Source organism: Pogoniulus pusillus, chromosome 23 (assembly GCF_015220805.1).
Source record: "Pogoniulus pusillus isolate bPogPus1 chromosome 23, bPogPus1.pri, whole genome shotgun sequence".
Taxonomy (NCBI): Eukaryota; Metazoa; Chordata; class Aves; order Piciformes; family Lybiidae; genus Pogoniulus; species Pogoniulus pusillus.
In genome coordinates this window covers 15,321,387-15,347,024 of record NC_087286.1, presented here as the reverse complement: position 1 = coordinate 15,347,024, position 25,638 = coordinate 15,321,387, and the positions used below count along the sequence as shown (strand labels likewise).

The 25,638-nt window shown below is 48.1% G+C and overlaps 1 protein-coding gene across 7 annotated transcripts in view; it reads left to right on the top strand.

Moving 5' to 3' along the window:
- Window positions 1-25,638, top strand: part of JCAD (junctional cadherin 5 associated) — a 67,373-nt gene that overhangs the window by 36,502 nt on the left and 5,233 nt on the right. For 2 of the 7 annotated variants that reach the window (XM_064162655.1, XM_064162653.1), the window contains exons 2-3: window positions 13,406-13,764; window positions 20,281-24,542. In XM_064162655.1, coding sequence (XP_064018725.1) covers window positions 13,466-13,764; window positions 20,281-24,028 — 4,047 coding nt within the window. In that variant the 5' untranslated portion in view covers window positions 13,406-13,465 and the 3' untranslated portion in view covers window positions 24,029-24,542. Of the gene's footprint in view, window positions 1-16; window positions 337-10,797; window positions 10,813-10,908; window positions 10,998-13,031; window positions 13,256-13,405; window positions 13,765-20,280; window positions 24,543-25,638 lie in introns of those variants that run through there. The other 5 variants (XM_064162656.1, XM_064162657.1, XM_064162659.1 and 2 more) reach the window with 5 other exon arrangements.

Below are 25,638 nucleotides of genomic sequence, written 5' to 3'. Positions count from 1 at the left end.
GGAGGTAGTGAGGAGCTGGAGAAGCTCTTTGGAGAGGGGGAAGCACATCCCTCGGGTTCCCATCCCTTTGCACCTGCTTGTTCCTCGCTTCATCCCCAAATCGCCCCCCGTTTCTTCGTCGCCCTGCAGCGGGAGTCCCGGGGAAGTTCGGACCCGCTCATTTTCGTTTGGTGCCTTTTCGCTGCGCTCCTCAGCACCCGGGACCCGGCTGCCGGTTGTGTCTCGGTCCCGGCGCTCGCTGCCACCACCCGGGATGTGGCACCAGGCTCTGAGACATCCCCTCCTGCTGTTCGCACTCACGCCGGTATTTACGCCGCAGCCGCATCGCTCTTCTGGGTTAGTTGCCTTTCGGTGGTTGTTTTAAAGCATTTTGTCTTGCAAAGGAGACCAAAGAGAAACATCTCTGTCAGAAGGAGGTCTGTGCTGTTATGTCACTTCATAATTAGGAATTATGGCTGTAATCTCCTGCTGGACCTGCGCCAAAGGACTCTTGCATTTATTAAGGCTTGGGGTTTTTTTCCTTTCTTTTTTTTTTAGTCAAGACTTGAGAATAATAGTGTGGGGTTTGGTTTGGGTTTTTTGGTGGCAGGGACCCTACATGTTAAGTTACTCCAGCCCATGTCTTGAAGTGAAAATACGATGTAACTGCTCAGAGCAGTCTGATCCACACAGTCAAGTCATTAAATCTTGGCTCATGACAATGAGAATTGTGTCCTGCCGAAAAGTATTCAGCTGCACTTCTTTGCATGAGCTGGCGCGTTTTCTCTTTGTTACTTCAGAACTTCCAGCTCTGCTCACAAATGTCTGTGCTGGTTTTAACAGGCGTGTGGAAAATAGCAGCCTCAAAACTAGAGAATATCAGGTTAATGACAGAGAAGGGCTCTGCTGTTCAGAGAGGCAGCCATGGTGAGTATCAGAGAGGCTAGATCTGCCTTGGTTTGATAGGTCCTGCAGTTCTACCACTCACCATGATACCACTTGGAGGAAAAAAGCATGACCTCGCCGGCTATTCCCTTTTCCAAGGATGCTGAGGGCAGCAGGAACCCAGAAGAGGTCAGGGCAGGTTGCTATTGCAGGATAGAGAAGCTGGGCAGGGCTGTCCCCCTCAAGGCAGGATGTTCTCCTAAGCTGCGCCACTGGGACATGCTATAATGCCAGCCAAAATGCCAATTTAGTCTGTTGTTTCAAAGGCTGGGCCCATTGCTGTGTCCTCCCTTCTCAAGGCGGTGTTCAGGGTTTCCTCATGCCGCAGCATGTATTCTCCAGCCCTTGGAAAGATGGATCTCTCCGAGTCTACCAGTCAGTGTGAGCATCAATACTGGCGTATTACAGTAGGACATTGTTCTTACGACCTAAAAAGCACACAGAAAATACACAAGAGCATATTGTTTGGTGGGAAGGATGCAGAAAATTCTGCTGCCTTAGCCATTAACTTAGGGAAAGATTACTTTTAAGAGCTCCTCCTGGTTGTCAGAGAAATGACATGGCACATGAGAGCTTGGTTTTTGCCAAGCAGGCTTTATTTGGAAGGTGAGGCATTTCTGAACTTCTCAGTCACCTTGGAACTAGTTACGAGTGCATAGCAAAGTCCTGCCCAAATCTTCTCATCTAATTAATTTGGCCGGAGGCCATCCTAATTAACCTTGAGGGAGTTCAGGGGTGGGAGGGCTTGGTATGAAACAATTGTTCTCTTGTAATTTGCTGTTTGCAATGTGTTGACCAAGCCACAGGCTGCATCTCTGAAATCCTCTGGGTCTCTTGCTGAAGCCATTACTTCTGCTTATTTGTTTTTTAGCAGATGTTGTTTTCCACTTCTTGAGTGGAAAGGGTTATCTCACGTTCTGCAACCTTGTTATTGTGCTTTGTTTCAAGAGCCAGTGGAGTTGGGCTTCTTGGGGAAGCTTACTCACCAGTTCCAGCTCTGAAGGAAGGGGTTGGTCAGCCTTTCAGCGGTCTGGACACAATTGTTAAGATCTCTATGTGAACTGATGGCATCTTGTCACATTTACCTAGAGATAACCCTCAGTTCTTCTGATATTGACAGTGCCTGCAGAGAACAAAAGTCAACAGCAGCCTCTTTGTCACCCAAGTGTATTACAGTTAGGATATTAATAGGACTTGTCAGGCAGAACTGGGGTCATCTCAAATGGTGGGGCGAGGGAGGAGGTCTGGAAATCTGAACTAGTAGAAGAAAGATCCAAAAAAAGTTACAGGCTGAGTTCTGCTTTTTGAAAGTGCTAAGGGCACCCTGCACATCACCAAATGTGACAGAAGAGGGGAAATGTGCAGCTGTTTCTGAAGCTCTCCCCCCACCGTGGGGGTGGCTGCTGCTTCTGTTGGCTCAGGGGGCTCATCTGTGCTCAGGAGCTGGGCCACTTTTCACCAGCCTGGGTTTCCCTTCCTGGTGGGCAGCCCTGCCCAGCGCACACAGTGTCCCCACAGCACAGCGGCACTTGCACGTAGGCTCCTCCAGCCTCTGCCTTGGTCTTTTCTACACCAATGCATACAAGTGCTACTTCGGCATTTAGTTTGTGCTGGAGTGAGGGGTCGGGGGGAAATCCTGCTGGGGCGACAAGGGAGGACACACAGATGCAAGACAGAAAGATCAAAGGCGTCTATAATACAGGAAGAGGCAGAGGGTCAATCCAGAGGAGAGGGCATTTGATTATACATACTGGGGTAATGTAAAAGGAATAACAACCCAGGAGAGGATGGTAATGCCCAGGAATGAGTAAACAAATAGATGTGTAAGACTAAGCTGAGAATTCATTTACTCCAGGAGCCACAATCCTTATCTCTTTGAAAGAAGAGAAGACAACACCAACCTTGGAATGCCTCCGCTCCCAGACACGTTTGTGAGCGGGAGAAAGTGGTTGTTTATGGATCTCTGAGTCCTGGCCTGATGGGCTGGCCTGTCCTGCTGTGATTAGTAGGATGCTAATGTGTGTAATCCTTTTGATCACGGAGCCCAGACCCTATAAGTCATGTCACTGCCACCTTAAAGAAGTTCAGCTCCGGGATAGATCCCTTATCAACATTTCTGACTTTGAGAGGTTTGATATAGTTATTAGTAAGATTTTTCTTTGCTTGTACAGATGGAGAACTTTCCTGTTAAAAAAGAATACACCAAACAATAATAATGATCCTTTAATCCTTGCGTGGGAAGAGTTTATTAACACTTTGCCCATAGGTATTTTAGGTAGGATGATTAGCCCTGAATGTCTTGATTTCAAGATGTAAGCAACCACTGTGATTCCACGTGCTTTGTTCCACCCGAGCGGATTGCTCCATACCAAAGTGTCATGGTAACATTCAGCTGAGTCCTAAAAAGGATCCTGTTCTGCAGTTCCTTTTTTGGGAGGGAAAGAGTTGGCTAATTACGCTTTGTTTAATAAATGTACCATTTTGTCCTCCTGTTGTGACAAACAAAAGCTGTCATTTGAGGAAATACACCATATGCTGCCAATCGCTCTAAGGACTGCTTATATCTGGAGCACAAAGTAGCACTGAGAGCTCCTTACCAATTGCTCAGCCTGGTCTGGTTTCCATGCTGCTCTGTCATCAGTGGAAGCGAGCTGCTGATGTCCTAAAAACCAGCAGGATCTGTGCATGTTTGGATGTTTCCTCTCTCTCTTTTATGTGTTTACATCTATCTGGATCACAGAATCACAGAATTAGCCAGGCTGGAAAAGATTTCAAAGATCATTGAGTCCAACCTATCACCTAACCCTTCTAATTAACTAAACCATGGCACTAAGTGCCTCATGCAGCCTCATTTCAAACACCTCCAGGGACAGTGACTCCGCCACCTCCCTAGGCAGCCCATTCCAATGCCAATCTCTCCTTCTGTGAAGAACTTCTTCCCAACATCCAGCCTGAACCTGTCCTGGCACAGCTTGAGGCTGTGTCCTCTTGTTCTGTCACTGAGTGCCTGGGAGAAGAGACCAACCCCTGCCTGGCTACAACCTCCTTTCAAGGAGTTGTAGAGCCAGAACGAATGGGATCCTTGTGAGCCTCAGTGAATCAGTGTTCCATCAGGGCTGGATTGGTTCATGGCAAGTCTAAAAATCAGCCTAGTTTTGGATACTAACTCCTGTTGGTGCACCAGTGGAGATGTGTGTCAGCTCTGCTGAACTCAGTACTCACACACCCACGCTACTTTAAAAGATAGCTAGCTCTTTACTGATTTTTTTCCCTTGGCAAATCTGAGAAGGCAAACTTTGAAATATGACCTGGAACCTCCTCTCAAACAGGGCTGATAACCCCTGGAGAGCAGCTGTCACTCATTATGGTCTCTCCCAGGGGATGCTCTGTGCTCTCTCTCATGCCACGGTGGATTTGCTGATGCATCTGCACTGGCGAGATAGCAGACAGGAACGAACTACCTTCTGAAAGTTATAACAACTCTTTAAGACTCTCTCCTCTTCTCCTCCCCGCTTCCTAATTTTATTGGAGACACGTTGTATCATTAATTTATTCCCTGGCACGGTTCCTCAGTGATTTCAGAGAGGACTTCTCGCTGAAAGAATGCAAAGAGGATGTGAGCTGTAATTTTCAGCGTCTGTGAATCTCTGTGTTCAAGAAAAAAAGAAGTGAAGTCTCCTGCCCACAGATAATGAGAGTTAAACACCAGAATTCACAGAGTTCTTTTAAATTTCTCTAAGATGAATGAATGGAGGAGTCTGGCCTGGGAAGAGCCAACAGAAAGTTGGCTTATCATCCAGCAATGACTTTGGCATGCCTTCTTCCCATGTGGTCAGCAGGGATGATTATGTATTTAGCACTAGCAGATTTGAAGCCCTCAGTATGGTGCTGGCTGCAATGGGAACTTACTTGAAGCTTTGCTTGGTGCATGTGTGTGATCTGATCTGAGTCCTTTGGTCAGGACCCTATTCCTGTGCCTCTCCTCAGCTCATCTAGTGCCTTTTCTCTGCTCAGCATCCTTCAATGTGTAGCATGTCTCCTGTGTCTCAGTCTCCCCATCTCCTTCATCCCTGGAGTGTTTCTGTTCCTACTAAATGGTGCCTGCCACCTTGCCAGGCCTGCCTGCCCTTGGCACTCCCTCACTCTTCCCCACAATGTAGAGGATGTCAGGAAAAGGGGGTGCAAGGCAGGTCGTTCGTGGCAATCCAGTGGTTGTTCTACTTTCATAGAATCATAGAATCAGTCAGGGTTGGAAGGCACCACAAGGATCATCTAGTTCCAACCCCCCTGTCATGGGCAGGGATACCCTACTTCAGATCAGGACACTGGACTGCTGGGGCAGTGGGGAAAGCTACATACGTGGCAGAGGGGAGAGCCACAGTGTAATTCAGGTGAGATGGCACTTTATAAGACTGAGAATCTTGTACAGAAGATCTTTGGTTTTCTTGGAAATGCATGGAGCATACCAACAAAACAGTATCTTTTGGGGGGGAGTGGAGGGTAAGGAGGAGGAATGTCAAAATGTTTAGTTTCCATCCCAAATCCATTGGTTCTGAGGCAAGATCTGCTTCATCTGCAACACTCCCAATAGGTCTTCATTTAGCCTGTTCCTTAAGACTTGCATTGATGGAGATCCCCAGCCTCTCAGCATAACTGGTGATTAGCTATCATCACACCTAGACAGTTCCTCCTGATGTCTGTCCTAAATCTCCCTTGCTGCGTGCTAAGCCAATCCCTTCAGTTTTCCACATCCATGGGGAGCAGGACAAGATTATTGCTGCCATATTTAAAACTCATTACCATCTCTCATTCTCTCACCCTCATTGCTCCTCCCTCCCTTTCACTTTCCTCAGCTAAACAAGCCCACTGCCTTGTACCCTCTTCTCCAGGGGTCACACTGCCTCAACTTATCATTCTTGTGAACAAGTGAAAGAGGGCAGAGTCTTGCTTGAGTTAGGGCCCCAAACTGGTTATAGGGCTGGGAGAAGTAAAAAGCCTCTTGTGATGCTCCTCTTTGTAGATCTCCAAGCATATTTGTCTGAATATACCAAGCTCTGCACTACTCTTGATGTCTTCTGTCTTTGCAGCTCTAGTCCCAGTGACTCTTTTGCCACGCTGCTCCATTTTGCACTTTTGCATTGCATCCTTCTTCTTGGACATGATGCCTTGCACCTGCCTGCATTGAATCTCAATCATTCATTTCAGACTGGGTCTCTAATTTATTAAGATTTTATTCTAATTGTAATCCCTGAAAATGCTCTCAGCACTCCCTACAGATTTGTAATTGTAATTTTTATCCTAATTTACAAGTCATTAATGGAAATACTGAGTAGAGCAAGACCCCAGGCACAGCCTTTGTGTGTCTTTTCAGGTTGACATTGAATTTACTATTCCTTGAGTACAGATTGGAAACATTTGTATACCACCTAGAGTAAATTATACCTAAATTGTATTCACTTGGTTTGCATCTAAGACTATCACATGCACCCATCAAAAGCTTTCCTCGTTCCAGTGTGCAAGTTCTCCTGTTTTCTCCTCCCTAGTCACTGTGCTCCCAACCCTGTTAGAGAAAATTAAATTGATTAGACTTAATTTGTTCTTGACAAGTCTGTGTTTTCTGGTTTCTCATGACTTTATATTGTGGGAGTGGATGCAGCTGCAGTGTGGGGCAGGGAAATGCTGCACACTCGCTCCCTCCTGCTCCACGACATAGTAACACCTGTTAGAGGCATTTAGAAGTGAGCTGAACAATAATTTATCTGAGTTGCTATCATAGCCAGGCTGTTTGGTCTATGCTACCTCAGCTCTGTCTCCTTCTCCTTTTTTGTTTGAAGTTAGAGAATAAGTTTGCCCTTCGCCCATCCTTTGAGACTTTCTAGGAAGTATTTACTCATGCCTTGGAGGCTGCCCCAGCCCATTCCCTTTTCATTCCTTACTCCTAGCCGACACTTAATTAAGCCCTACTGAGCTGAATACATCCAACCTCCATTAATATTCTATAATATCTTTTTCCTGTGTTCTAGACTCACTTTACATTAGATATCTAATATTTGGTCACAGTGAACATTGCTGTTGAAGTGCCTTCCAGCACGTGAATTCTGTCATTGCCAGTGGAGTGTGTTCACAAAGTGGTGAGTGTGGTGGTGGCACAGCGTGCCGAGGCAGCTGTGTGCACAGGCAGCCTGCCCTTTGCAGTCATAGAATCATAGAATCAGCCAGGTTGGAAGAGACCTCCAAGCTCATCCAGTCCAACCTAGCACCCAGCCCTAGGCAGTCAACAAGACCCTGGCACTAAGTGCCTCATCCAGGCTTTTCTTGAACACCTCCAGGGATGGCGACTCCATCACCTCCTGTTGTTTTACTTTATCATCCAAAAGGAGCTGAAATGATCAAGGCAAAAGCCTCATTAATGTGTTTATTTTTGATAAGCTGTCTCATATGCATACATTCAAAGCCAGAGTGAGAAAACAGGGGCAGCTACAATGGCCAAAGACTTAGATATTCTCCTGGGATGTAGCTCGGGGTTAGATGTAAACTGAGCTACTAGTACCACCTAGTATTAAAACTTCTGCTACAAGAACCTGTTTTCTATTGGTGTTGCCTGTCAGGCTTTTATCACTTGATCTGAGACTTTCAGGTTGTGTCTCTCCTCTCAGGCTAAATTTATTTTAATATCATCAGCTAAACCAATTCAACCATTTCCAAGAACAACTAGGAGGGAGGAAGGAGGACAGAGGAATGTTGTTTTGCCCACATTAAAAAGGGAAAGAAAATAAATCCTCCAGCTGTTTGATTGAGAGCTGTGGTGCCATCATGTTCAGGAACAGGATCTATGTTGACAAGACTTGGAGACATCCACACACGTTCTCAGCACACTCGCCTCTGTTTCTAGCTGCTCTGTTTTCCAAAGATGTTTCCCTCCCATCCATCAGCATTCCCCAGCCTCAGATGCTGAGCAGCCCATTTGTGACCTAGCCCTGCATAGTCCTGGCATCATGCCCCTGAGCCATGGGGCTGGATTGCCCTTGTAATGGCAGCTCCTGCTATTTTCAGGTACCGGTGAGACAGGGTCTTGATACTGGGAGCAGAGAGAAGGCACAGAGGTACTTCTGCTGGAATTGTAGGCAAGGCAGAAGCTGGGCATCAGGAGGAGCAGGAGTAATGGGCATGAGTTGATAACTGGTCAGGAGTAGCTGCAAGAGGTGCAGGAGGGCTGAGCAGGTTGGCTTAGCATGGTGGTAGGATGTGTGGGAAGAGCAGCCAGATTGGTGGGACCAGGAGATGGGAACACAGGAAAGGGATGCTGAGGCATGGCAAGAAGGGGAGATGAATGTCTGACATGGCAAATGGGAAATGAAGGCACCAGGGAGCATGGTGGTGAGGAATTATCAGAGGTAGGAGAGACATGGGGCTTCCTGGACAAAAGCACTGGTCCTAGATTAGACAGGCAGAGAGATAGAAGAGTGTGGTAGACAAATTACTGCAACCAATTTTTCAGCTCATCCCATGTCTTCACTGCATGGACAGCTGACTTCCCACACTTGGGTTGATGTGCTGAAGCACCAGGTTCATGCAGCAGTTGCTTTGGGCATACCTAGTTCACTTTCAAGAGTGAAGTGCTTTAAAAACTCAGGCAGCAGGCACTTTGGACTGGGTGTCTAGAATGGAGAGGGTTGTTTTCACTTTGTCTGCATAAATACTTCTGTCTGGCACACGTCTGATATGAAATGGTGATCATGTCACCCAGAGGTGAGTGGAGATAAGCCAGTTAAATGTGTGACCCATCTAGATAATGTGCTTTGTAATTCAGATGCCTGTTAGGAACTGTCTTCAGAATGCTGTTTGGATAGTTGCTGTAGATAAAGCCCAGCCAGACTAGCATCACCTAGCCTGCACATCAGCTAAGACAGGAGTCCTGCAGAATTCAGTAGCCTGAAGCCAGGTAATTACAGGCTGCAGCAGCTCCTGTGTCCGTGCAGGGTGCCTTGATTTTGACCATCCATGATGCCTCTCTGCTTCATTTTCCAATAGGGATCATGTTCTTCCACAGTTTTCTTGTCTGTAAGGTTGTATGGAATGGCTTACAAAAAAATGTTATAAACAGTTGTGCAGAAATGGGATGGGTGAATTATGGACAAGGACCTCAGGGGGCAAAAGAAAAAATGAAAAGGTTGGCACCTTCTGCTTTATTTCAAGTAGCAGAGAGTGGAAAAGATGTAAGAGAGGGCAGACAGGCCCAAATTCTCTGTCACTTATGGTCTACCACCCAATATGTGGGTGCTGTGTGAGTATGCTCTCTGAAACCAAGGCTAAAGGAAGAAGCATGCCAATGGGCTTCTTGAGTCTCCATGCAAGGAGGATTCAACAGCATGCAAGCTATTTCAGAGCATGGAGGGAAGACCTGCATCTGCTACTGTTGCAAGTGTTGGCATTCAGCATTGCTGATACTGGTCATTGTCCGGGCAGTGGTGGCACTCTCTCTCAAAATAATAGGGCATGGGAACCTCTGCAACTGAAAAAAACTGTAGATGAAGGCAGACCATCAACAGAAAACAGTGGAAAAAATACCCCATGAGTATCCCTGACCGTGAATGGGCCCCAGGAGCAGCCCAGAGGAAATTCTAGCACCAGATTTGCTCAGTGTCTCTCAGGAGTGCTCGGGGCTTTTTGCTGGGCCAGTGATGAGATCCCCGTGCCTGGACAGAGCACCCCGAGATGAGTAGCTCTGATGCTATTTTCACCTGGTGGTCCCATTGTGTCCCTCTCTTGGAGGCTGTGGGCCCCCATTGTGTCCACGTCCGGGGGGGCTGCTGCCGATTTCTGCCACCAGCCTATGCTTGTTTCTTTGCATCTGAGAAGCTTCCAGAGCAAAGCTCGGCCCCTGTTTCCAGAGCAAAGCTTGGCCCCTGTCTCCAGAGCAAAGCTTGGCCCCTGTGTCCAGAGCAAAGCTCAGCCCCTGTGTCCAGAGCAAAGCTCAGCCCCTGTGTCCAGAGCAAAGCTCAGCCCCTGTCTCCAGAGCAAAGCTCGGCCCTTGTGTCCAGAGCAAAGCTTGGCCCCTGTGTCCAGAGCAAAGCTCGGCCCCTGTGTCCAGAGCAAAGCTTGGCCCCTGTCTCCAGAGCAAAGCTCGGCCCCTGTCTCCAGAGCAAAGCTTGGCCCCTGTCTCCAGAGCAAAGCTCGGCCCCTGTCTCCAGAGCAAAGCTCGGCCCCTGTGTCCAGAGCAAAGCTCAGCCCCTGTGTCCAGAGCAAAGCTCAGCCCCTGTCTCCAGAGCAAAGCTCGGCCCCTGTTTCCAGAGCAAAGCTTGGCCCCTGTCTCCAGAGCAAAGCAGAGTCACACTGGCTGATGAGGACAAGTCGGAAATGCTGGCAAGATAGCAGGCATCCTCAGGAAGCAAACCCTATCAGAAAGCACTGATGTCATTGGCAATCAAAACAAGTGAGAGCTGGAAAAACAAACTGTTTTCCAGTGCTGTTGATCTTCCCTCAAACTAGGAGCTCTGCACAGCCTTTACTCTTTGGCCCAGCCTGACAGATTATTTACAAGAGAGCGCTGCAGCAATGGCTTTGTTACTCTTGCCAATCCCATTCCTTTGATTTGGTTTTGTAGATTTATTTATCTAAGGCAGGGTGGGAAGAGCCCCCAGTGCCACAGCAAGGTTTGGAAAGCTGACCAGTATCCTTGCGGATGTCGAGCGCTGACACATTGATGTCTTGCAGGCTTTGCGCTGGGAGGGCCCCCAGCTCCCCTGTCCCTTGCAGGGTCCAAGGCAGAGGGAATGGTACCACTTCACAACATCTGTGTAGCCCTTCAAGACCTGAAGCCATCACCTGCCAGCACTGCTACTGGGTTCTGGAAGCTTGTGCCATGGGCGTGGAGCATTTCTCTATGTGGTGGGTCTGAGGAGAGATCATCAGAGGGCTTGGTGCCAAGGGCACTGTGGCAGGAGAGGTGCACAGGCTTTTCCACCTTATTTGTTCACATTGCAGAGCTGTGATTGCCACAGAGAGAGCCCTCCTCTCCCAGCCTGGTCTTCCCACCATCCACAGCACCATGGGATTGTTCCCTTCCACACATGGTAAGTTTGTAGAGCAGGAGGAGACAGTTACACCAGTTTCTCATGGTGCATTTCCACCCTGTTGCTCCTCACCACTGGTGCTAAAAGGAAGATCAGAGTGAACCCTAGGGGCTGGAGGTTTCACAGCCCACCCACTCTTGCCTTTCTGATGGCCCCACGGCTGCAGTAGGTGGCAGAGAAGGGGTTAACCTCTGCTCCAAGCCGGTCTGACAATAATAGCAGGAAAAAGCACATTTCTTCCTTGCACCTGTGAGCGCTCCAATGGGCTTTCTGCTGTTTCTGGTAGTCGCACTGGATCTCACTCTTGTTAGAAACTGAGCAGCTCTAGCAGCCAGCTGTGGCCCTTGCTCTGGTCATACCTGGCTCCTTGCACAGTCTGGGATGGTGGGTGGATGGAAAATCAGCCTTTTAGGTCATTATTCAAAAATAACCCACAAAGTCTTCTCTTCCTTCCAAGAGGGAAGGGTCCTGCTCCTCCCTGCTTTCTGCCTCTTTGTACTTACTGCTGGTTTGCTTGTGTAGAGTACTTACTGGGAATTTGGAATCTTGTTCTAGCAAGGGATACTCCTAAAATATCTCCAGCAAAGAGCTTTATTTCTCTGCTTTTGAGGGGTGTGTACTGTTACTTGTGTGAAAGGGAAAGAGATTTATTAAGCTCAAGAGACAAACCGGTTTAAGTGCTCAGCAGGCTGCAAGGCTGAAAAGCACTTCTGCAGCGTTACCAGTTAAATTGTGGCTCTGCAGAAAAACCGTGCCTGTTTTTCCACCCTATGGGCTGTCCTTGGGCGAGTGCCACGGCCATTGTGGGCAGCGGAGAGCAGAGGCAGCTGGAGGGTCCCAGAGTGCCCGGGGAGCTGCACACCAGGCTGGCCCAGAGCAGCTGGCTAGACCGGCTCCACAGCCTGCAGAGACAGGGCAGGAGCAGCAGATGGATGGGGCACTGGAGAGGCAAAAAAGTGGCCATATAGATGGAGTACTGCACTGCAGAAACCGGTTTATATGTTAGCCAACCCATCAGCTTCTGAGTATACACAGCCTGAGCGATTTAGTACTAGTGCATGCACAGCAGCCAGCTCAGTAGTTGCTCCATCTGGAGTAAACAGCAGTAAACAGAGTTCTCCTTTACTTCTCGCCCCAGAAGAGCATTAGAGGCTAGTGTATAAAATGCACTTGTTTGTTGTGATCTTTGGAGAGATGATCTCCTTTTGAGTAGCTGCCAGTGCTGGGCTTCCGTCCCTCGACTAGACCTGCTACTGCTAAGGACACACAGTACTCACCAGGCAAGTCAAATGAACTCTTTGTGCAGGGAAAATTGTCTGGAGTGTTTTATGGTTTACATAATGAATTTATTTCTCTGTGTTTCACTTCTTATCCACTTTTCTTCATTCCTATCTTCTGGTGACACAGTTGAAGCAAGGAGGAGCGTATCAAAATGGGTCCATTGTTATGCACAAGTTAGATCATTGCCTTCCACTCCTTTTAAAACTCTGGAAGAATGAGTATCCTGTAATTGCTGTAATAAGCTGTGAGAGTGATTTAGACAAGAGAGGTTGCTTCTGGACAACTGATTTAGTTCTGGTCTTTGCTCCAGTCCGTGCAGAATTGAGGGCTGTCACTGGGAAGGAAAATCCATACTGTCCCATATCCTGGAAATCATTGAGATAAAACAGACTCAGGCATCTCAGGTTGTTTCCAGGCATTTTACACAGCAGAAGTAAAAATAGTGTGTACTTAAAGCCTTCGCTTTTGTACCATTCTACCTGAGAAGGACTGATTTCCAGCAGGCCAAACAGGCTGAAAAGGAAAGCAATCTGTAAAAAAACACCCACTGTTCAGCTGGGACGTTGCATAATGTTACCTGGGTTTTTCATGTGGTTACATAATTCATTTTTGCGCTCATGCAGATTTCGTCCTCGTTCATGTGAACATTTTTTTGCTCAATTGGGCTGTGCAGAGCTGCAGGGAGAGGCACATTGCCCTGTGATCCGCCCCCTCCTCCCGCAGCAACTTCAAATGTAACGTGGAGCACACCTCTCCGTGGCTGGAGAAAAGCTGCTTTTAAGGAAATGCCTGACTCCAGCCGTGGGCTTACCTCCGGTGCAAAGATTCTTGGGGGTTTTTTTGGAGATCACTCAGTGAAATCTGAAAGCTGCAATCACCACTGAATTCTTCAGCGAAACAGACTGAGTCAGCAGCAGCAGCAGCAACGCAGCATCTGCTGCTTGGTGGAGTGCATGGAGGTGTATTGTCTGGGGAAGGTCAGCACATGATTCATCAGCATCTTGCATGCACTTTGCTTCGTCTGTTGTATTATGACAGGGGATGAGATTGTTTAGCTCCAGCAGCTGATCAAAACTACCTCTCTGTGTTTAAAGCAGCTTCTGTTTGTCTTCGGTTCTGTTTTTCAGTGATGGGTCCTGCTGGAGAGAGCTTTCTGGTGGCACAGCTGTGAGTGAAACCAGCACAACATGTTCAGCGTCGAAGACCTCCTGATTTCTCACGGATACAAATTGTCCAAAAAACCCCCTGTTTCCTATGAGAACAGATATGATGGATACCGGCGTGAAACCGCAGGGAACAGATCTGCTCAGAGAACGCTGAACGGGTTTGAGGCAGAGCTGAGAGCTGGGGCTTACGGCAAGAAACCTCTGGTGAAAACCAGCTCGAGCAGCACTGAGAGCAGCCATGGGAGCCAAGGGAGGCACTCGGGTCCTGGTTACCACCATGACCATCAGGGTTTGTCCACTTTTCATACTTCAGAAGGGGGGTAAGTTTCAGCACCATGCCATGGCTTTGCTTTCTCTTCCTTTTTGGTACTGACAGAAAACTAAGCATGACCCTAACCTGTGATCCCATCTTCCTGCTCCCATAACAGCGACCATTTCCATGCACTGCAAGCCCACACCTTGAAGCAGTGGCACATCCATTCTCCTCCTGCTAGAGCAAGGCCTTTAGGAGTACTGGGACATGACCTAGCGTGGCAACAGTTCAGTTATTAATGTGGTCTCTACCAGAAAGGTCTTTCTGATGGGCTTGGGAAAGCTCAGTCCAAGTACACTAAAGAAAGGGACAAAAGTTCTTCCTTTTCTTCGCTATTCAAAAACTGTGCAGCTCTTGGTGGATGTTGCTAATGCACGGCAGGGAGGACTTGCTCGCTTGCCCAAGGCTGCTGTCGTGGGGCAGACATGAAGGTGCCTGTGCCTTGCTTTTCAGGCAGCCCCAGGCGGCAGAAGCTGCTGCCGGAGCCGTGCCCTAGGTGCCGGCGCGACTACGTGCGGCGGGGCCGGGGCCGGCCGGGCAGGAAGAGCTGTGTGTACACACCGCTGCTCGGCCATTGTTCTGCCGCGGATGAACAAAGGGAAGGGGCTAGAGCAGGGCTGGAAGCTAGCCCAAGCGTGACGGCCGTTCAGGAGGAAAAGCCCCTTCCTCCTGGCGAGCGGGCCCTCCGGCTGAACGCACGGCGAGAGGCTGCCGCCGCTGCCGGAGGCTCTCCTCTGACAGAGACCTTCGGGCACACGTGTCCGCTGGCCTCGTCCGCTCTGCCCTGGCGTAGCTCTTCCCCTCGCAAGCCTGGTGGCCCGGAGCAGGAGTGGCTCCCGGCTGCCAGCTAGCATAACGGGCAGGAGGAGATGTGAGCCCTGTAACGCAGCCCTAGGGCAGCGAGTCCCAGCTGCGGTGAAGGTCCTCAGGTGGAGCCATCCCTTCTGGAGAAGGAAGGAGAGGACACAGGCTTAAAGGTAATAAGGAAGGTCTTTCATGTTGTGTAAGCAAATTAGTAATTACTAAATTAGTAATAAAACGAGGAAAGATACTGAAAAAGAGTGAAAGGGAAAGTGAGCATGCAAGGGGGCCGAGGAAGGTGGCACTTGGCCTTGGAGCTGTGTTTGCACAGTGGAGAAAAACTGGTAGGTATGGTGTAGGTATTGCTGTGCCAGGCTGCAAGCTACTGCAGAGCTGCTGCTGCTCCCACACCCTGCCAGGCAGAGCCTGCTGGGCGCACAGCGGCATGGGAGGACTCCCTGCTGCCTGCTTCTCCAGGTGAATCTGCAGGGGCTTGCACCTCTGACCCACATCTGGGACCTGGCCAAGGTATCTGTAACTGCTGCTGCTGCCTAAATACAAAATAATGCTGTCTGACAGTTAAATGTCTCCTTCTAACATCTCAAAATGCAAGGTGTGGAACCTGTCAGTCTGCACTGTAGTTAAATATTGTATCTTGGTTTTCAAAAGTGGCTTTTCTTTTCCAGATAAAATAGGGAAGGCAGCCCTGGAAATGGCTTTGTCATACTTTCATAAAAATAGAACTCTTTCCCTATTGTTACAGCAAGCTGATTCCCAGGGAGCCTCTTGGCAACTCTTACAAGGCACTAGGAGCTATGAACGAGGGAAAACCTTTGTGTCAGCTGTCCCTGTGTGTGCAGAGTCCCTTGGGTGCCCAGTGTGACACTGCTACTGCCCTGCTGGTACAGGAAAAGCCAGATCCAGGAAAGCTGTCCACACTTCAACCTGCTTTGGTTGCTGAGCTTCAGGGTGGCAGTTCCTCCCCAGACCCACTTCCCTGCCCTGGGGAAGCATCCAAGGCACAGGGCTGCCGTGCCAATGTGAGCTGTTTTGAAATTGAAGAGATCTTCCTGATGGCCTCGGGATGTTTTGGCTTGTTAAAGGTGGGCATTGGTGAACTCCACCAGGGATTTTGGTCTCTCTGGTTTCTGGACCACCACAGGAAGTAGGTTTCTGGTTTTAGGTTGGACTCGATGAACTCAAAGGTCTTTTCCAACCTGGTTTCCTTGGGTTGGGAAAGAACTGCACATGGCAGAGACTTGGGAACCATTATGGCCTGAAGAGTAGACAACCATGCAGCAAGATCCAGATGAAGACACTGCACTTTGGGCATCGCAGGCTTTCTGCGGCCATCTCCTGACACTGTCCTCCTAGTGCAGCACAGTAGCAGGAGAGGGCTGGAAGAGGCAATGTGTGTCTCAACTACCTTCATAGATGTTGCATGGCTCAGGCTGCTTGCATAGGGAATTATTTGTGCCACACTTGCTGGGATCACTGATGTGGAAAAGCTAATCACCCTCCAAACACCACAGAAGTGAGTGATGTTGACCACCTCTTTGGTGCCTTTGCAGACAGGTCTGCAGGGCTCAGGGTCTTTCATGATGGCAAAGGACAATACTGTTATCTTCACTCACTAGGACTGTTCTGCTGATCGAACCTTGCTGAGGAGGAGGAGAGAAGCTTCACAGCAGCTGCATGTGGGCACATCACACCACCCACTGCTGCTGCTTGCAAGGGGAGAGTGATGCCCTGGCAGAGCGGCAAAGTGATGTTTTGCTCCATCCTGTTGTTCTTCAGGCAAAGCGTGGGGGAACAGATGGTGGAAGGGCTGTCCTGGCTGTCCTTGCTTAACTGAGCATTAGGAGACTGCACAGTAGAGGTTTGGAAGAGGAGACAAGGCAAAGAAAATGAGAAAGGTGACCCTGTGGGTAAAGATGAGAGGGTTCACAGAAGGAGAACTCCCTTCTGCTTCTCTTCTGAGAGGAGAGAAGAGGCACTTTGCTTAGCTGTTTGTGTGGGAGGAACTATGTTGCTAGCTAGAAAATGTAGAGATAAATAGATAGCACTAATGAGGTCACCTGCTGGAGAAATTAGAAAAGTGTACTGGTGTTTCCCAGTTTGGGGACTTGGAGGAGTGTATGTGAGGGTAGAATACAAAAATAGAACAGAAGCTGCTAGTATACAGAACAGTCCTCTGAAAATTTTTCCTCCTTGCTGCCAAATCCTGGAAATTTCTTAACAGTTCCTCCTCATTGGCACAAAGTCTGTCCTGATGCCTGTGGCTCACTCACTCCAAGCTACCAGGTGCCTGACGCCTACCACTGGTATGCTGGCAGCCAAGAATAAGGTCAGAAACACCTCAGATAGCCTCATTCTGCAGGGCTTTGGCTTCAATGCCTGTGCCACCCTCTTTCACTGCTGGCCCCGTTCTGTGCATCGTGCGAGGTCCTGCTGGTTCCTGGAGGAACTGGGCAGCTTCAACTCATTGCTTCGAGAGCTCCTTGAGATGTGGTCATGCAGCCAGTGCTGGGTGGACAGATGACCTCATTTCTTGCAAAAAGCCTCAAATTCATAAAGTGCTAGCAAGTGGTTGTTTTAAAAAACAGCTTTCATTCAATTAAGTTTGTATAGAATCGATACAGAGCACTTTATGGCAGCAAATGTGGTATTTGTTAGGAGCAAGGCTGTTGGAAAAGAGTTCTTAATGTTAAAATGTACCTCCGTGGTCCCTTGGCACTGCTCTGTCCCTAGCACTTAAAAGTTCCCAGTAGTTCCCATGGGACTGCACCATCCTTGGCACCCTCCCAGCTGTGAAGTGCTGTGAAGCTGCTGTGTCTGGGTACATCAGTGCAGAAGGAGTGAGACAGGACCATGTAGTGGCACAGTCAGAGACTTGCTGCTGCTGTGAGTGGCTGTGAGAGCTCTTCCTTGACAGTGTGTTGTGGATGCAAATGCTGCAGTGTGATTGGCATTTTCCATCCAGAGATGCAGCATTGCTAGGGCTGGTGTGAAGCATTTTGAATTTGGAGTGGCTCTTGGGTGGCCCTTTCCACCACTTCATTGGCTGCAAGACCCCAGAGTGTTAATGTATCCTGGAAGAAGGCCATGGACAGTTTGGTTGTTGCTGTGCTGCTCCACTGCCTGCTGCCTCTTGCTATGCCTGCTGCATACAGGTGTGCAGGAGCTGCTCTCCATCCTTGGGAGCAGAGGAGTCTTCAGGCTGGAGCTAAGCTGGAGGGTCCCTTGAGGAGAGTGTGGAGGATCCCCTTCCCACTGTGCAGTGCCACCCTCTCCAGAAGTTTATGGGGCCCAGGATACAGGCTGTGTAACCACCTGGGCCAGGAGCTGGCGAGGCTGATATTGTCCATCTTGTGACTAGATCATAGAAAAGATCCTATGTAAAGTGCTCTGAATAGCTCCTTTGCAATGCCATTTCTACCCTCTCCTTGCAATGCTGGCATAGTACAGGTTGAGTGAGCATTTCTGTCGCGTTCCAAAGTTCATTGCTGGAGCCTAGTTATTAATCTCTTAATCTTGAGAAAAAGAAACTTAATCTTCTAAACAGCTTTTAATAAATGGGGGAACAGCCTTTCTGTAACTGAAGCTGTCCTAACTTAGGGCTGATTTATTTTATTGAATAGCTGGGCTTGGGTTTTGTTTATGTTTTAAAAGAATCAAACCAATCAAAACTCCTCTTTTTTTGGTGGCTTCCTAGGAAAGAGTCAAATTATGCTTCCTTGCCTATTCCTGGTTTCCTATTAAGCCCTTCAAACAGCAAACCCATTCAGTTTCCATGCTGTTGGTTTCAGCTATTGCAAATCTCAATATTATTGTCCACCACACCTCCTTCCCGCAGTGATTTTGTCTTTGGGTTGACAAGAATTGGAGTTTACGTCATTTATTTATTTTAAAGGTGATTTAAGGTTTGAAACAACATCTCTGGAAATGTAAGGAGTTCTAGATGCTGTCCTAAAAGACACACTACTGGTGAAGCTGGAGTCGTTCTGGGCAAAGTCTGATGGCCTTCATTGAGCAAGATGTCAGACTAAATAATTGTAACAGTCTCTTCTGATCGTGGAATCTGTGACTTCCCACTTCTTGTGATTTCTCTAGACTCTTTTACGACCATGGGTAAAAATCAAAGAGAAGGAGCAGTTGTCCATTCCCCCCTTGCTGTTGCTAGACCAAATTTCTCACCTGGTTTTGTAAAGGCAGATACAAGTGGTGCTAGAGCAGCACGGGGTTGAGATGCAAAGGTAGATCTGCTAATCTCAGGAGAAGGCAACATTTGTGCAGCTGCATTTTTCCACATGCAGAGAGGCACAGAAATGCTCAGTGTTGCTGCAATCAGCTTTCCAATACAGAAGTGTCCTGTTCTATCTCACAGAATAATACAGACATCTGCTACTTCCTGGAGTTCAGCAATGAAACTGTACTTTGTGCACAGCGTTTTGGTCAGATGTAGAAGGATCTTAATCCATTTGTATTAATACGAACAAGATGCTCCTTATCCTAGTTTTGTTTTTAAACTTCTATAGTTGTAGGATGAAGTTAATATATATGCCAAGAAAATTGCTGTGGAGATGGATTGCTTTGTTTGCATCCTGAATTTTGAATTGCATTCTGTTTTCAGTACTTAAATATATCATTGTCTTTTAGTAAAGAGGGGCCAGATGACACTGTTTATATACCTTGGGGTGGAGGGAAGAGAAAGAAATTCTTGGGTTCTCTCCACATTGTTGTCCTATTTCTGTCAATTTTGATTTTTCTTTCCAGTCTTATGCTGGTGGCAGCCACATAGTGTAAAGGCAGTTATATTGTTGGACACCTTAGGTACAAGAATAGCAGAACCCAGTTCAAGTGTAAGATTAATTATTTATATAGAAGAGTGCCAATTTTGTTCAGCAGACATACAGAAAACAGTTTACACTCTGCTCAGAACAAAGAACCTATTCTGTTCATGTAAATCTGTGCTCTGAGTTTCAAATCCACCATAAAATGTCTAAAGTCTTTCACAGTTCAGTAAGAGGTTGCTGGAGTTAATCCCTCTTTAATTTAAGAATTTTATACTTCTTTTGAAGTGTTTTGTATTTTAAATATTGGTCCCATTTTAATCAGGACCAATCTGATACATCCCCGTTGTTGTGGCATGTATCCTTTCATCCATAGTGCTTTGAAGATCTGTTCCCTTGGGAAGATGGACAAGAGAAAAATGTTGGAAGTGACAGGTTTCATTTCAGCTCTCATATTAGGATACAAACCATGTTTCTTACAGAGCACACCTTATGAAGCAGCCCTCTACCTCTTCTCTGATCTTTTGGATTCCTATCAAACTTGCATCCCACAGTAGTCCCCTTGACACCTATAGATTTTGATGCAGCAGAGTGCAGCACTAAGTTCAAGACCAGTGTTCTGGTTTCCTGGTGCCTGTCAGGGAGGGCTGTGTGTGTTGGCACGGCACGGAGCTGTGTGCATTTGTTTCTCTTTCTAACAGCTTTGCATAGCTAACAACCTGCCAGCAGAGCATCAGTCCCTTCCTTGACTCATGTTAGTGACTGACTTTTAAATCCTCTCATTAAAACCATGAAGTCATCTGGGTGCAAATAGATTATACCAACCCCATTGGCCTAACTCAGCATTTAACCTCCTAACAGCCTTACCCATCAGAGAAGGGGAAAGGGAGTCTGTGCAAGCTGCCTGTGACACTCTGTTTCTTTTGCAGGGGTTATGAGAGGCCTCAATTAGCATGGTCTGCCCAGCCCAGGGCTGAGAAAGAGCTCGCCTACTGGAGAAGACGAGGACAGGACTTCAGTGTGCTCCTGGGCTGTTCCCAGAAAGCTGGTGTGGAAATGAAAGGCCTGTCTGCAGCCCCGGGGACACCTCGGCAGCCCAAAGAGAGTCAGCTGAAGGTGGGGATGGGCACAGGGTATGTTAGAAGAAGTGGCTTGCAGGAGAGCTGCGAAGTGCCTGATGACTGCAAATGGCAAAGTCTGGGAATGGAAAACTGGAACCAGCCAAAAAAGGTAGGGAGGCAAATGTCCGAGGGTGACAGGGAGAAGCTGCTTCAAGAGTTGTATTCACTGACCCTGGGAGACAATGCACTGAGCACCCACAGCAAGGGGAAATCACAGTCACTGCCAAGGGTCCTTTCACCCGAGAGCATGAGGTGCGTGGAAATGCCCTCCCTGACCAACAGTAACAACTCACTCAGCATAACTAAAACCCCCTCCTATCCCCCAAACAGACTGAGTGTGGAACCAACCAAGCACCACGAAACGGGAGGCCATTTCCTTCCCCTGGTGAAACCCAAGTATGGGAAACCTCTCAAGCCTCCAGCCTATGAACTGCAGCGGCAGAGCAGGGCGCCTGCAGAAACTGCAGGTTTCCAGGACCACTACCAGAAAGATGAACCCATCTCCTACTTAGCCAAAGTTAATGAGCCAAGGCAAGATGCTTGCATTCAAGACTCTGGTTTGGAGCCACCGGTCTACGTACCTCCTCCTTCTTACAAATCCCCCCTTCACCAAAACGTGACCCCACATCCCCTCAGCGAAGTGCCTAACGCCAACACGTATGCCGGCAGCGGTCAGCAGGGTGCTGCAGAGCGGGCTGTCCCCTGCCAGCGACCAGCTGTAAATACTTTCCAATTGGAGGGCGACCCCTGCAAAGACAACCGCCTTCCTCACGGGAAGCAAAGCCATGCACGGCGCCCTGCTGACTACCTGTGCTCTGTTCAGTACATTCCCTTTGACGACCCTCGGATACGACACATTAAACTCATGCCACCAGAAGGGCTGCAGGACAATGCTAAACACGCCGACCGTGCACGGAGTCCCAGTTCTGGTGCTCTGCAAGAGAGAAATCTTGAAGTACAGTACAACAGTGCCTTTTGGGATGCGTCAAATTTGCCCAGTTCTGCAAAGGGAGAGAGACCTTCGGACAGCTCCACCCATAGCAGCAGATGGTTGGCACCATCCATCCGAGATCAGGAAACCTGTGCCTTGCCGGACCAAAGAGACAGTTGTAGCACAACTAATCACAGCCCTTACGATGAAGCCAGCACGGAGTACACGAAAGGCAAACGTTCTGTAAGACATACACATATGGACAGCACCTGTGAGACCGTTACGAAAGTCAAGAAGTTTGAACCTGGAACTGGGATGCAGAGCAAAAAGAGTTCAAAGAAAAAAATGAATGAAACTATATTTTGTTTGGTCTCTATCCCAGTTAAATCAGAATCCAATCTGCCAGATACAGATAGGAACAACAACATAACCCAGAGCCCTGATAAGAATGGGTTTGATAACAATGGAGCTTTGCAAGAACAAAGTCTCTTAAGTATGTCTTCAACGGACTTGGAGTTACAAGCGCTTACAGGAAGCATGACCAATAAAAATGAGTTACAAAAACAAGAGCTGTGGAGACCAGAAGAGTTCAAACAAATGAATGACCTCAGATTTATTCAGCCTCCGAAACACAGAGAGCTCAAATACTCTGGCTCCTGGCCAGGTGATCAGTACAAAGACCAACAGACACAGACGAATTTTGCTGAAGAACCTAAAAGCCCACAATTTTTCCATGGTACAAAGCCTGGGCAGCCTACTAGTAACAGACTGCTGTCTCCAAAGCTCCTGGGATGTACAGCATCCACGGCAGGGTCAAACCAGGCAGAGTTGCCTTCTGATGAGAGAAGCTGCAGGCAGAGCACTTATGGCATGAAGGGTCAGATGTACCTCAACCAGTCTAGCAACAGTGCATTTTCCAGGACTGCCACCTCAGTCCTTCAGTCCCCCTCTCCAAAACCCCACCAGAGCCAGCCCATGCCTGCCCATGAGAGGGAAACTGGCTTTCTTTCCAAGGGAGATGTAGTTAAGGGAGAAGCAGGCACTCTCTGCAAGAGGAAGGAGCTATTTGGGCAGTTCCTGTTGAAGCCTGTAAGTCGCCGTCCCTGGGATGCAATAAGTGAGCTAGAAAGTTTTAATAAGGAGCTGCAAGAGCAGGAGGAGAGTACAAGCAGTGAAGAAGACTTGGAAAGTGCTGCTGCTTCTCCGCTGGCTGGTGCCCTTACACAGAGGAGGGCATCCAGAAATGAGAAGTCAATCCAGGAGCCAAAACACAGCGGGAAGATGGAAATGGGTGTGCCAGAGGTGCCTGTATTTAAGTCAGGAAGAGTTAAAAGTAAGTCTGAAAGTTGGAGCATTGGAAAGGAGCATGGTGGTGAGCCAGGCTGCGTTGGCTCTCGAGGCTCCTGGCAGCCAGGAGGGAGCAGTGAAGGGGTTGGGCCAGCAGATGGAAGTCTGATAACAGAAATGAGGACAGGGGAAGCCAAGAGCAGAACAAGCAAGCAGCCAGTTGATGTGGGCCCTCTTGAGACAGTTTTGTCCAGTAGTCCAAACAGTTTGTGTCACAGCAATCCTTTCAATAACCTTGCCTTGCAAGAGATGAGTGAAGACCAGAATTACCTAGAGTTTGTTAAACTGAACAAAGGTGCAACTCCCACAAATGATACAGCATCAGAGAGAGGCCCAGAAGCATACTCATCGCTAACAAAGAGGAACCAAGGGCACTCTGAGCCAGATTTGAGGTCAGTGGGACTTGATGTAGTCCCAGGACCTGGTGCTAACAACTCTGATCACTTTTCAAACGCAAACACAGTGGAAATCCCAGTGAATGAGTCATTGCAGGCAAGAGCTGCAAGAATTTTAGGTATAGATATAGCAGTGGAGTCTCTCCTACCAGATGATCAGGTTGGATGCCACCCAGGCTCTAGCCCTGCAAATGGCACCCAGGACTCGCAGTCGTCAGTGGGAAGCACAGTAAGTGACAAAGAAAGAAGAAAAGAGGATTCTTATGAAGGCAGACGGAAGTGTGGCTGGACAGAGAGCGCTCTCTTTGTCAGGGTGGGAGGCCGATCTTCGCACCCCGCTGAGTGCCAGACCGCTTGCCAGGAAGCCAGCGCTAAAACGCTGCCAGCCGGGCAAGCTCCGGAACAGCCTGCGAGTGCCAGCCAAGGTGAGAACCAAAACGTGGTTTGCAAGTCAGCTGTGTATCAGCACTCGGAAAAGAGAGTGAGAAGCACCTCGAAAGTGATAGAGACGCTCCAAGGCAAGCTGACGTCCCCCCCCAGCCGCACTGCCATGGACCGCTTGGTGCGGATGAAGGAGGTGGACTCAGTGTCCCGGATGAGGAGGCTGAGCATTAAGAGCGCAGACTCGGGAGAGGAGGTGGATGAGGAGAAGTTGTCGAGGGTACAAGAGGAGAGAGGAGGCAAACTGACAAGCTCAGGGGCTGTTTCCAAGCGTGTTATCTCTCTCAGTGAAAATGGATATTTAGGTGGAATGGACAAGAAGAAGGTCGACAGAGATTTTTCTTTAGGTAAGATCCTATTCTGGGAGATCCAAATGGATCCTGTTTCCTTACGTAATGGGCATGGTTGGTTTGCTTGTGCCCACATAATGCTGCTCAAATAGTAACAGGCTGTGGGTGGTACTACCCCTGTCTGGTTGCCACCCTCTCTGCTCTCCTTGTGGAAGAGCTAACACAAGTGTTCTCTGATCCCTTTTTAGGAGAGCTTACTGTAAAACTCACTGGTGATGCTGAAGCTCATTCATAGAGATTGGAGCACTCCCTGAGGCCTTATCTGCATCTAATTGTTTCAGGAATGGCCAGCTTCAAAGAGCAGAGCTCAGAGATAGACACTCTAGTGCCAGTGTTTGGGAACATGTGGTGATTTGATCACAGTCTCTCCTTGAATCCCCATTTCCCCCCCTCTCTCATGCTTAAGCAGACACATATTATATCAGAGTTCAGAAGAAACTGAAAATATATATCTGATGTTCTTCCCTGAAGCCTCTGGGAAGTGGTTGCACTGAGGGGCCTGGAAAATTCTCTCTCTCATGAATATTTTCCAGACCAGCTGTGAAGAATCACTGTTATCCTCAGGTCAGATGCAAGCTGACTTTTTCACTGAACACTTCTTTTTTTTTTTTTTTTTTTCTGGTGTCCCTCATCCCTCAAAAGCATAGAAACTTGTGCAGTCCACATGTGTCTCCTGAGTAACGTAGGCTGGTTTATGTCCAACCCAGTTTTCATGTGACATGGTGCTGAACAGCTGAAAAGCAGAGATCTGTGTAAAGGAATAATTCTCCCAGGTCACCTAAGTCCACTAGACTAATAAGAGTGAGCAAATGCATGGTGTGAAAGTTGCTAAACTAATATTTATCTCCTGCCTTTTTCCATCCTCTGTAATTGCTGACACTCTACCTTAAAATCTGCACAGGTTACTTATTAAGCCTCATCAATATAAATTTGTTAACAGTTTTCCAGCACAGAGGCACTGAAATGAAATGGAGCATACTTTAAAGTAGATTTATGTCTTTCCATCTGAAGAGAAATATTTGTAGGGGTTGTAATTATTGACTCCTGCAGCCTTGCAGCATTCCCCTTTATGTCTTTTTCTGTATCTTCCAGCTCTGTGTCTCTCTCTGCTCTGAACTGTATTTCTCTAGAGCAGATTTTCCAAACAGGCTAATTCAGCTTTCTCCTACCCATCAGGTCTAGGACGCCCCACATGTATTTCATATGCTTTCCTCCCCTGGGGTTTCTGCTGGAGTGAGGAAAATAACTGTTGTGGTGACATGACTTCAGGGATGTATCAAAACAGATTGTGTGTGTTTTATTGGAGAGTTATTCCGCAGTAAATTAGGTCTAAATTTATCCCTCTTGCTGACAATGCCAGGCTTGTATTCTGCAGTGTGTTCCCCTGCAGATGTAAAGGCCTCCCCACGTTTGGAGAGCGTGGATGCCCCTTCCTGCTGCACACATCCAGCCCCACAGGGCAGCATGCACTCACACAGGGTGAGAAGGCATCTCCTCCACGGGCTTCTTCCCATCCAGAGGCCCTCCTGCGCTGATGGCCACAAGATTTTCACTTTACCTTAATGGGGCAGGACTGAAGACTCACATTTATAGGAAAGCCTGATGTTGTATCTGCCTCTGTTCACTCTCACATCAACTTCCAGACTGGCTCATGGGTACCACTGAAAATTGAAATGAGAATCCTGAAGAACCTCTGGGGGGG